The sequence below is a fragment of the Papio anubis genome, chromosome 5 (genome assembly GCF_008728515.1).
Source record: "Papio anubis isolate 15944 chromosome 5, Panubis1.0, whole genome shotgun sequence".
Taxonomy (NCBI): domain Eukaryota; kingdom Metazoa; phylum Chordata; class Mammalia; order Primates; family Cercopithecidae; genus Papio; species Papio anubis.
In genome coordinates this window covers 142,056,906-142,069,549 of record NC_044980.1, presented here as the reverse complement: position 1 = coordinate 142,069,549, position 12,644 = coordinate 142,056,906, and the positions used below count along the sequence as shown (strand labels likewise).

General features: G+C 48.2%; 1 protein-coding gene across 1 annotated transcript in view; it reads right to left on the bottom strand.

Moving 5' to 3' along the window:
- The window catches only part of AFAP1L1 (actin filament associated protein 1 like 1), a 66,549-nt gene that overhangs the window by 33,282 nt on the left and 20,623 nt on the right, over positions 1-12,644 (bottom strand). The window contains exons 2-5 of the mRNA XM_003900337.4: positions 5,942-6,070; positions 5,229-5,312; positions 4,352-4,449; positions 3,058-3,166 (exon numbers count right to left, since the gene is read on the bottom strand). Of these exons, the coding sequence (XP_003900386.1) occupies positions 3,058-3,166; positions 4,352-4,449; positions 5,229-5,312; positions 5,942-6,070 (420 nt within the window). The remainder of the gene's footprint in view (positions 1-3,057; positions 3,167-4,351; positions 4,450-5,228; positions 5,313-5,941; positions 6,071-12,644) is intronic.

The window sequence follows — 12,644 nt, the reverse complement described above, 5'->3', positions numbered from 1 at the left end:
GATGTCTCAAACTGTATTCTGTATCAGAATCATCTGCGAGTTGTTTGAAAATGCAGACGCCCGGGCTGTATCTCCAGAGATTCTGGTTCATTGGAGTGGGCTGGGCTGAGGAATCTGCATTAAAAAATGACTATTTAATAGGAAAATTCTAAACATCCATAAAAATAGAAAATATACTGGACTCCAATGAGTTGGGGAAAATTTATTCAATAATTTTTAAAAAATGTTATTTTGATACAGGCAGTCCCTGGAACATACTTTGAGTTCAGATGGTTAAGAGCATGTGCTTTGGGATCAATCAGAGTTGAGTTCAAGTCCTACCTCTATCATTTACTGAGTGACCTCGAAAAGAAAAGTCTCTGCATTTCAGATTCTTGATCTGGAAAGTGACATGAGCAATTCCCACCTTGGCTTAGTGATACAATGCATGTGAATTCTTAGGACAGTGCCTGGCACACACAATATGCTAAACGAGTGCCAGCTGTTATTACTGTGATTGTCTCCTTTGATTCCCACAAGGCAGGGAGGTAGAGATCAGCCCCATTTTACAGACAAGGAAACAAGCCACACACAGTTTGCTGGTGACAGAGCCTGGATCAGAACTGAGGGTGCCGGCTCAGGGGATGGTGCACATCCCCCCTCCAGGAAGCCTTCCTTCACCCAGTCCAACTCACTCTCACAGCACACTGCTCTTCAGAATGCTGCTCTGGGCTCCTAGCCCCTCCTGTGCATCTGTTTCCTGAAGACAGCAGCACTGACATTCCCAGTGACAGGGACACCCAGTTCTATCTCCCAAGTGAGGCTCGGAGCCCGCCTTTCCAGCAGGCACTCTGAGGCCTCAGACGCTGGACATCTCCTGGGAGGTGAACAGGGGTGTTCACCAGGGCCAGAGGTGTGAAGTGGGGAAGGGTGAGGGGGCATGAGGGCACCTGGCAGGGCTGGACGCTGTGCGCGAGAGGAAGGATACTCCCTGATGGGCTTGGCGTGCTTTCCCTGGACAAGGTTCCCGGCCCTTCCTGAAGCCCTCCCTTTCCTTCTACCCCAGGATTCCAGCGGCTTCTGGGAGGTGTCTTCTCTGCCCTGTCTGAGAGGGAAGTGAGCTCCCTGGGGAGGTGAAGGAGCCCCATCTAGCCAATAGGCTTGACCTGGGATTGAAGGCCCAGCAGCACTTTGTTCCCTGCCCTTGAACGTATAAAATAAAGTTGGCTGTTTTACATCTGCGATAACACAGAACCTGAGACTATCGGGGCTGAAGAGGGCTGTGGATGACCTGGTCCAAGCACCATAGCCAAAAGGTGCAATCGGCCCAAGATCCATCAGCTGAGGAATGAATAAGCACAATGTGGTCTATCCCTATGATGGGGTAGTGTTCAGCCACAGAAAGGAAAGAAGTTCTGAGGCATGCTACAACATGGATGAACCTAGAAAACACGCTAAGTGAAAGAAGCCAGACACAAAAGGCCACAGATTATATGATTCCATTTATGTGAAATGTCCAGAATAGGCAAATCCTTATGGACAGAAAGTGAATTGGTGGTTAGCAGGGGCTGGGGTGGGGAATGGGGTGTGACTGCTTAGCGGCATGGGCTTCCTTCTGTGGTGATGACAATGTTTGGGGACTAGATAGTAGTTATGGCTGCGAACACTGTGAATGTACTGAATGTACTAAATGTCACTTGTTGGACAGTTTGAAATGGTGGAGATGGTTAATCTTATGTGTATTTTACCACAATAAAAAAATTCAACCATGGTAAAAAGCACAAACAGTAATACAAAAGAGTATGAATGAAAAAACATGTTCCCTTCACCCATATTTCTATTAATTTCCCGCAGGAAAATCCTATTAATAGTTCCTTGCACATCCTTGAAAAATTGTTAAAACAGATGCATGCATGTATGTATATATATGTGTGTGTGTGTGTACACCCTATTTAAAAAAACAAATGGAATTGTACGCAGTACTTTGTGTTTGATGTTTTCAATGACATAATAAAACCGATCTGTCTGTGCCGATCAGAATTCATTTTAGAAATCTGATGATTTTTTGGTGGTTGGAGAACATTCCACTGTGCTGCTGAATGACAGAGTAGCATCACACAAACAGTATCTTCTACAAATTCAACTACTCATCCTGAGCCATCCAAACATTAGGATATAGTTTCTTATATGTAACATTTAGTCCTTTTACCCAAACAAGTGACTTCATCTGATCTTCACTCAAAAGAATGTCCATGTGTTGCAATGCTGGAGGAAACCGATGAAAAGACCAAAGACTCTCTTTTATGGCCCATTTAAGAGATTTTCAATGGTAACCTGTACCAGTGCTCACTAAATTATTTTACTGCACTCACCTACTAGTAAAAATATATACATACATTTATGTGTGTTTTTGTATATGTGTATATATAAACATTTTTTAAAAAATATGCTATTATCAGATTATAAATACTACAAAACATTTACATGGAATTTATTAAAAGATGTGTTGAACTAAATAGAAGTAAAGCTTCTGATATTTCTGCCTACATCATCTTATGAACCCCTGGGTACCCCCACTCTACTCTGACAACCTCTGGTTTGGACCGCATGCTTTTTATTTTATGCATTGACTCGATAACCTAACCCACCTGTAGGATGTGAGTCTACTGAAACAATTTCACCACCCGCTCGAGAGGAGCACTTGGGTTAGCAGTTTTAGTAGGGGGAACAGCATAGTGGTGGTCATCTGTGTAGCTGCCTCCTAGCACACCGACACGGTGTGTCTGGTTCCTCTTTCTTGTTTTAAGGGTGGAAGAACAGAGATCCAGAGGGCAAGGGGATTTTCCAAGGCCACACAGATCTGGGACTAGAACCTAAGTCCCTAGCCCCTGGGGCCACACACATTGGTCCACCCAGGCTGTCACCGAAGAGGCCAGGTGCCCAGGGCAGCTTCTCCTCAGTCAATGGTGACATGGTTGGGAGGGTGACAGGCTTGCACTTCCAGCTCCACAGAGGAGCTGAGATTTGGCTTCTCAGGGAGGGGAAGTCCCCAGCCCCACCAAGGGGACCAGAACTTACTGTGGGAGCTGATGTACTCAGGTGACTTGCCGGGTCCCAGAGGAAGGGCCTCTTCATAGTAATCCTCAGGGGGAGGTTTGTTGGGGAGTGGTGGAGGCAGGTTGGCTGCCTGTAAGGAGACAAAAAAGAGGGCTAGGGGAGTGGAGTAGGGTGGGGAGAGGGAGGCTGAGGGAGAGGGAGGCAGGAGCTTGTGGAAGGCAGGAGGCAGTGTGGATGTGAAGCCATACCTTTTAATAGAGTCACAGAGCTGGCAAAACTGGAGGGCATATTTATCCAGTGCTTCTTACCCCAATTTTTTTAATCATCGGGGATCCCCTGGAATGTCTGCAAGGTTTGTGGACTGCCAAACAGCAGTAGTCACACTTTTTACTGAGCACATGCAGAATTACCAGAAGCTACTGTGAGTTCTGCACTACTCTGTAACCACGTCTACACACACACGGGGTGCAGTAGGACAAGGAAGCATGAGGCCTGTTCTTTAGTGAGGCAGGACCACCTGCAGCTGAGTGCTGAGCCACTGGGCCAGGGGAACCATGGCTTTACAGCTGTTTTGCCACGTGTGAGTTGTGGGACATGGGTCATATCACTCATTTGCTCTGAGCCTCAGTTTCCTCATCTGTAAAATGGGCATAACAATCGTGCCAGCCTCATTCAGTTGCTGTCAGCATGTAAAGGACATAGTAAGTTGTTAGTGACTGGTACCGTTGCTAGTGATGATGACAATGAATTATGTAGTTGACAGATAAAGCTTGTTGTGATTATGAGCCCCTTGCTCTAATTCCATGGCCCCAAGGTTGGGCATCCTACATGTGTTCCAGTCTTTCATTCTGTAGGTGACAAACTCAGGCTCAGAGAAGAGAAGCAACTCGCCCAAGGCTACACAGCAGAGCCATGGGGGCGGGCAGAGGTCACCCAACTCCTGGTCCGGAGCTTTTCCCATAGCCCGGCTTATGTTATGCAATCAGAAGCTGGGGTGGTGACGTCCTTCGGGCCTGAAGGCACAGATAAGTTCACCACATTCTCCCTGCTCAGCACAAACACAGTGACTTCCCAGTCAGGAGGGTGGCAAAATAAAAAATAAAAATAAAATTAAATAAGGAAAAAAACACACAGGAAGCACATCATGGGCCATTGAAATGTTCACATGGTGCTGCCTGTGCCCTCACCCACAACCCGAGAGAGACAACAGGGTCCAGAACCGCCAGGAGGGCACCCAGCGTGAAGGGGAGAGCTTCCCCTGCCTCCTCCAGAGGCACAGAGGCCCTGCGGTGTGGGAACCCAGGCCATGACTCACGTTTCTCAGGCATGGGCTCTTGGCTGGCTCAGGGCTGGCTGCTTTGCTGGGCTCCCCATCATCCTCTGGCATGTCCCGAAGGTCACTCAGGTCACAGTCTACAGAGGGACAGACCATGGGGCAAAGAAAGCCAAGGATAAGCAGCACAGCCCTGGGGAAGAGGGCTGGATTTGGGGTCAGGAGGCTTGAGTGTGAGGTCAGGCTCCACCACCCCTCCATTAGTAACCCTAAGCAAATAACTTATGACTCTGAAACTCATCAGTACGCTGGCGGCAATGATGCCTGCCTTGTCTGTTTTCCAGGATTGTAGAGAGGATCAAATAAAATCATACTTGTTTTGGTACTTTGGAAATCTTTGAGCATGATGTTATAAAGGCACAGTGTGCTCCCTAAGTCTATGAGTCCCCAAAACTCTCTCACCGAGACCTGTAGCTTTCTTTCTGTGTTGAACAGGGCTGTCTTCCCTCAGGATAGGGCTAGGTCAGCAGGTACTCTGCATGCACCCGGCTCAGCTGCTCCCATGCCCATGGCAGCCACGCAAGCTCTCATTTCTGCTGAGCCACTGCACCACTCAGCCCAGTGTCTCAAGTGGCAATCACCTGGGCATGGCCAGCGAGGAAACACCCTAACGTGCCACGCCTTCTTTGGACTGCATGGTCATCCCTACCATTCCTCGAATCTCTGAGCTCAATTCCTATTCCTAGGCAGACTTTGATTAGACTTTCAGAGCTGGCAGAGCCCAGAGGGGCCAAGGACTTGCCCCAAGCGACTTAATGATGTGACGTTAGAGCCAGGCCCAGTCCAGTCGGGGGACGCTTCTGCACACACAGGGAGAAAGGGATAGCTCCGTAGCTGAGGCTGGGAGGGGGTCACTTACCAAATTCTTCAAAGAGGGACTCCACGAAGCTGGGCCCCGAGTGGAGGTCTGCTGTGTTCACATACAGGTAGGAGACCTCCTTTGCTGTGAGGAAGAAGAGGGACCCCCCAGCTGTGAAGGAGGAGGGACCAGGTCTCCCCTGCCCCACTCATACTTCTAGCCCATATGGGACACAGTGCTCACTTTGCAAAGCGCATTCATGTCCTAAATTATTTCACTGGGTTTCGAAGTTTGTTTTAGTTTTTACACTGTTATTGAGGATCTCTTTCTCCAGGGAAAAGGATGCCCAGAAGCCCAGTATGGAAACAGATTACTGGGGCTGTCGGGCATATGCTAGGGTGTGTGCGTGTCATGTGTCAGGTGTGGTGGGTGTGTGGGGAGCATGGGAGCATGTTGAGTTGTGTGAGGGGCTGGATGTGTGTGTTGTAGGTCAGTGTGGGGGGTATGTGTGTGTGTGCGTGTGTGTGGAGGGTGGGGGTGAAGGAGTACAAAGAGCACAGCCAGGGCTGTCGGTGGGGAGGGGCCCCAGTGGACAAGCTCTTGCTTGCATGGAATGCATTGGACGCTGTGTCCAGGGCTTAGCCTTCCTCCTGCGGCAGCCCCTGGGGATGGGGGTGCGGCAGAGGGTTCCTGCATGCTCTTGAGTCAGGTGAAGGGAGGTTTTGTTGTCCTACATAAGTAGAGCTCCTCCAGGCAGGCTGCTGGCGGCTGACCTGGAAGGGGCTGCAGGCTCTGCAGGATGGAGGCCACGGCCATCTTCTTCTCCAGGGTGGTATCGCTGAGGTACTCGTGGTCCAGAAGGCTGAGCAACCCGGTGAGCTCTGGGAGCAGCTGCTCCAGCACTGCGGAGGAAGGCGGACAGGTACAGTCACAGCTGCACAGTCACAGCACAGTTGGGTGGCAGGGGTCAGAGGGCAGGTCCAGGTGTGCCAGCAGACCCAGGGGCTCTCAGCTGTCCCAGCCCTGCCACCCAGCTCCTGCAAGAGGGTCCTGCTCAGTTAGTCCTGTGGTGTTTCTCCGGGTCTCCCCACTCTACCTCAGATGGCCTTGGCCCAAGGACTGGACCTTCCTGGGCTCACCTGGCAACCCTGAGCTCAGGCAACCCCGAGCAAGGGCTCTCAGGCCTCCCTCTGCCCCAGATTGCCCTCTGCTTTGCTTGACCAGGGTCCTTTCTCACTGCAGCTCGAAGCTCAGCACAGGTCTCAGGCGGGAGCCCCTGGCCATCCAGGACAGAGGCAGGAAAGAGAGCCTTCCTGTCCCATCAGTTCATGTGCTTCAATCTCTGGAACCTTCTGTTTCCGGTGCCTTGGCCATAGCCAAACTAAACATTAACCCTTCTCACTCCACGTTATCAGTGCCATTCTTTCTTTCCACGTGACACCAGTGCTCCTCAAACTTCAGTGTGTGTAAGAATTACCTGGGGATCTTGTCAAAATGCAAATTCTGATTCAGGGGGTGCGGGGTGGGATCCAAGATTCTGCATTTCTGATCCGCACCCAGCTGCAGCTGATGCTGGTGGTCCTGGACCATATGAGTTGCAAGATCCTAGAGCACAGAGTCCTTTAAGGACTTCAGTGTGCCAAGACCATGATGTCACTGATGTCTCCCTGCCCCAAAAAGTAACTTGGGACTTGGTTTGCCTTAGAGCCAAAGACCAGCTTCATCACAGTAGTATTGTCCTGCTTTGCAACCCACTAAGCACAAAAGCGTGATAATAGAAGATAACCTGTGCTGAACAATCATTATCAGTTGTGTTCAGCCCTTTTACATTTTATTGTCTCATTTAAATCTTGTATCAAGCATTTTATTATCTCCATTATATGGAGGATGAAACTAAAGCTCCAGGAGGTTAAATATCTTCTCCAGGATCACACAGCTGGCAGAGCCTAGAGTGAAGCTGCTTTCTTCATTCTTTTCTTTTAACCAGAGAGATATATTGACTCACAGTATTTTTTTGCTCCTACGAACAAGTTTTGAGGTAGGTCCCATGATCACCCCTGCCTTTTAGATGAAGACACTAAGGCTCAGAGAAGATAAATAACTTGCTTGAAGTTGCACAGAGGCAAGAAGAAAAGCCAGGACTTCAGCTTCAGTCATGACTCCTAACTCCACGTGCTGTTCCCCACCCTGGGCCCTCCTGAGGAAACAGGAGACACTGACCCGGAGCTGCAGGGCCTGGAGGTGTAGGAGGAGATACAGCATCATGCAGAAGAGAACAGGCCCTGGAGCCAGATCGCCTGGGTTCAAATTCAGGTTCTATCATTCATTAGCAAAACACTTAACTTGTCGGTGACTCAGTTTCCTCCTTTAAAGGGGGGATAATAACAGAACCTGCCTCACAGGGTGGCTGTGAGAATTAATGACACCAGGCATGCAAAGGGCCTTGCCCAGCACAGAGTGAATGCTCACCACAAGTCAGCTATTCTTGCTGTCACTGAAGAATTTACTACACTGATCTGTGCTGATCCCTGAGCGCCTGCCTCCCTCAGCAGGCTGTGAGGCTCTAGCAGGCGTGGACTGGACTGGGAATCTCTGCTTCCTTATCATCTAGTGTGGGGCCTGCTCAGTGTGGGTGCTCTTCATGTATAGATAGTGACTCTTGTTAGGAAAACATGATGCTGCAGTCTGTGGCAAAATCCATCATCACCCCAAACTCGCTGACAATGAGCTGAAGGCTGATAAGGACAGCTCCTATCTCATGTGCACTCTCAGCCACTGGGCACTGAGGGAGGGGCTTTCTCTGTGTGTTTCCATCCAATCCCCAGGGCACATTTGTGGGCAGTCCTATGGGGATGCCTAATTTTTCAGAAGATGATACTAAGGCTGTGGCAGCTATGGGATGGTGGCACAGCTTGAGAGGTAGAGCCAGACTGATTCCAAGTCTACGTGATCCCTAGGGATCAGAGTGGCATAGCTCTGGGGGGTGAAAGGTGCCTGAAGATCCTGCTGCCACCAGGGCCTGAACTTCCACCATATCACATAAACATGGGTTCTGGATGGATATGTTTCCCTCTTTAAAGCAGGTAATCATTTAAAATCATTTTAGCCAAATTTTAGCTGTTTTCAAATAAATCTTTTCAAATGGAATGACAAACGTCTCTGGCACCCTCAACAGACACACTGATACGGCTTGGCTGTGTCCCCACCCAAATCTCATCTTGAATTGTAGCTCCCAGAATCCCCACGTATCGTGGGAGGGATCATGGCGGGAGGGGCGGGGATTACCCTGTGCTGCTGTTCTTGTGACAGTGAGTGAGTTCTCATGAGACCTGATGGTTTTATACGGGGCTTTTCCCCTTTTTTCTTGGCACCTCTCCTTGTTGCCACCATATGAAGAAGGATGTGTTTGCTTCCCCTTCTGCCATGATTGTAAGTTTCCTGAGGCCTCCCCAGCCATGATGAATTGCGACTCAATTAAGCCTCTTTCCTTTATAAATTGCCCAGTCTCGGGTATGTCTTTATTAGCAGCGTGAGAACAGACTAATACACTAAATGTTGATTAACTCAATTCCAAAACATTTACTGAGTACTAATTATGTGTCAGCCTGGCCCCTGGGTGGGGCTTAGAAAAAATGAGTAAGAGATTGTTCCAGTTGTCCCAATGCGCATTCTCTCTCGCTCTCAAACATGCACACATGCGTACTTTCTCTTAGGAAATTACTCACAAAGGAGGCCATGGAAGATGCAAGAAGGCAGCCGCAGGTGGCCTGGGAGCCCTTCCGTGGCCTGCAGCCACGACTCACATTCAAAAGCACACGATACTTCTCTGCTCTTCCACAGGATGTTATGGCTCAGGGGTGCACTGGGCTGTTTATCCCTATACCGGTTATTCTGAAACTTTTTGGTATTGGGGTCCTTTTACACTTTTAAAAATTATTGGGCCAGGCGTGTTGGCTCACGCCTGTAATCTCAGCATTTTGGGAGGACGAGGTGAGCGAATCACTTGAGCTCAGGAATTTGAGACAAGACTGGGCAACAAGGTGAAATCCCATCTACAAAAGTATACAAAAAATTAGCTGGCAGTGGTGGCGCGTGTCTGTAGTTCCAGCTACTCAGGAGGCTGGGGTGGGAGGATCGCTTGATCCTGGGAGGTGGAGGTTGCAGTGAGTTGTGACTGTGCCACTGCACTCCAGCCTGGGTAACAGAGCAAAACCCTGTCTTAAAAAAAATTGTTGAGGACCACAAATTGCTTTTGTTTTATGTGGATTGTATCTATCAATATTTATTGTATTAACATTAAAACCGAAAAATCTTTAAAACACAAGAACACACAGATACTTATCCCACTAGCTTTCAAAGTTACCCCTTCATCACAGGTTGTGCCTGAAAAACTCCACCGTAAGCTTGTAGAGAATGGGAGTGAAAAGGTATATAATGTCTTAGTACTATATAGAATTTGTTTGGACCTTACAAACCCCCTGAAAACATCTTGGGGACTGCCCCCAGGCAACCCCCTCATCCCTAGCTACACTTTAAAAACTGCTGCCCCCCAGTGAATGACTAATGATTGCTAAACTTTTTGGGATTTTTAAATCTGTTCCTCCCTCCCTCCCTCCTTCCCCCCTTGCCTCCCTTCCTCTCTCTTTCTCTCCACTCTCCGTCTCTCTCTTTTTTCCTTTTATTTTCCCCTCTCTCCCTTCTTTTGTTTCTTTCTTTCCTTCCATCTTTCTTTCTTTTTGCTGTGATGTTCCAACAATTTCTTGTTGCTATCAGTAAATGCCTATGTGTGGCAGTTTTCTGGCTTCTAAATGCTCTACCGCTTCTAATTTAAGGTTTGTTATAGTCGTTTCTAAAGTAAGAACAGTTAGGTTCTGAATGAGTGCTCTGCATTTAAAAACCTGAGCTTTAGCACCCAAGCTTTGTAATACCTTTTTTGTTTACTTCCTGGTCTTTGATGGGATTCTTAACATGGGACCTTGACATCTAAGTGCTCTTCCTTTAACTGAGATTTGATCACCGAAGTTCAAACAGACCAAAGGAGAAGAAAGGAACTGAGTGCATCTGAGAGAAGCAGATGGAGAATGAGGGGCTGCCAGTCCTGGCGGGGTTTCTGCGACCTGAACGGATCTGGCAGGCAGCAGAGGCAGAGGGAGGGGAACCATGTGGCAAAGCACAACTTGCACTGAACCTGCAAGAGTCTTTCCCTGGAGCTGAGCAGTTACCCTGTGCTGGACAGTTAATGCACATTATCTCATTTAATCTTTCAATGCCCTACAAAGGAGGAAATGGAGGCTCAGAGAAGTGAAGGTACTCAGCCAGCAAGCAGTAAAGCCAGGCCTTGAACCCTGGCCTGTCTGGCCCCACACCTGAACGCTCCATCAGAAGACTTCAGCCCAGCTCAGCGCAGCAGAGGCCAGGAGGCCAGGCTGGGGCTGGGGGGAGGTGGGCAGATGTGAATACTGGGCTTCCTCTCACCGCCCTCCAATGGAGGGCTCTGGGCCATGACTTCATGGGGCTCCTGATCCGAGGATACCTTCACCTGTGGGTGGAAACCCTCACTGGGAGGCTGAAATTCCCGCGTGAAGGCCCTCTCCCCACTGGGCCTATTTGAACTTCAGAGCTTCAACTGTGAAGATCTCATAGAAAAAAAAAAATAAACTACTGAAAGCAAATACCTGAATTAACAGCAGGGATCTCATCCCAGAGAAAACCTGATATACATCATGGATATAAGAAATCTTTCAGCCAGTGCTGGGCTCTTCCAGAACAATACAGAGCTCACCGCAAGAAGCTAGCTTCCAATCACAGTGAATACAGAGGTTTGATGACAGCTCCATCTATAATGCTAGAGAATTCAAACCACAGATATTTAAAACATCAGAGAATTTAAATCGGAGAGGTCACATGGGTGTAAGGCATATGACAGGTGATTCTGCTAGGGCTCATATATACCACCGGGACAGTAACCTCAATTTTTAGTAAGAAAAGACTCCTCCAGCGGGACTGTTGAACATGCACGTTCCCAGACCTCCTATCCAGAAAGTCTAATTTGGTAGGTCGGTCCCTGGATCCAGGAACTCGCATTTTCACAAGTACTCCAAGTGATTCTGATGTGGGCAGTCCAAGGTTCAACCTCTGCAAAACACTCCACCAGAACAAATATGCTACAGAGGACATCTATGAACACAAGGAATGTGGGAAAACCTCTCTTATTCCTTAAAAAATTATCATTAGTTATCCTCTTCTGAAATAACTGAGAGTCAAGGTGGGAATAGGAGCCTCTGAAGATTATAAATAGCTGGAGTATGGAGTCTTGCTTAGAATAGTGCAGTGGCTAGGGCTTTGGGGTCGGACCCATGTATATTGGGATTCTTGCACTGCCACTTCTGAGCTGTGCATTGATGGGCACATTAGAAATTTTGAGCCCTGGTTTTGTCATAGGCAAAATGAGAATAATAGGATCCCAACCACATAGGGTTGGAAAACTAGGTGCGTAATGCTTGTGAAGCAGTTTGCATGGCACCATGCTTCAAACAAGCATTCACTAAATGATAGCCATACTGCATATTGTTTTGTCATTGTTGTTGTTTTCTAATACTCTCCAGAACTATGCAGACCAAAGTATTGATCAGACAGCAATAGGAATAGATTTGCTATAGTTGTAACAAGCTCCACAAGGACAGGGTCTGTGTCTCAATCAGTACACAGTAGATGCCCAATGAACATTTACTCAATGAATCCAATATTTTGATGGCCTAGTCTAATCCTTTTATATTAAACATGTAGCAAGTGAGTGTCCAAGAGGTTATTTAACTTAGTTATGGTCACACAACCAGTTGCAGGAAAAAGCATTTTGTGTTAAGTTCACACAATACTAACACAAAGCTTGATGCTTAAGATAAGTCATAGAAGAGTGGCTAAAAGCACAGGCCTGGACAATTTGGGCTCCCCTCCCAGCTCTGTCATTTTCTAGCTGTGGGCCTCTGGGGGAAACTTCTAAACTTTCCTAAGCTTCTGATTCTTCACCTGCAAACAGTGGGGGTGATCACAGTAGCTGCTTTCCAAGGTCATGGTGAAGATGAAATGAACTGATGTGTCTGGTGCTCAGGCACTCGATGTCTGCTGTCTTCATTCATCTGTAACAATCCTGTGGAGTTTCAGGTGCAGTGGTAGGCACAAAGGAGGAAGGTATGGGGACAAGAGGGCATGGTGGGACTCTGAAAGCCTCATCCTGTGAACTATTCATGGTTCTGGCCCTGACACTGAGCTTGGGATGGCTGTGGCACAAGGAGCTGGCGGAGCCCCTTCCCTCTGGGTGCCCACATTCGAAGGACCCCCTCCATGCAAGATGAGGAGACAATATCTTCTAGACAGAGGGTAATAACACAATCCAGGAATCCTGGGTCCCTGCTGTCCTTAGTCAGGAAAAATTTCGTTCCCAATTCCCAAGCTGTCCTCCTCTCATGTCTTTGCTCT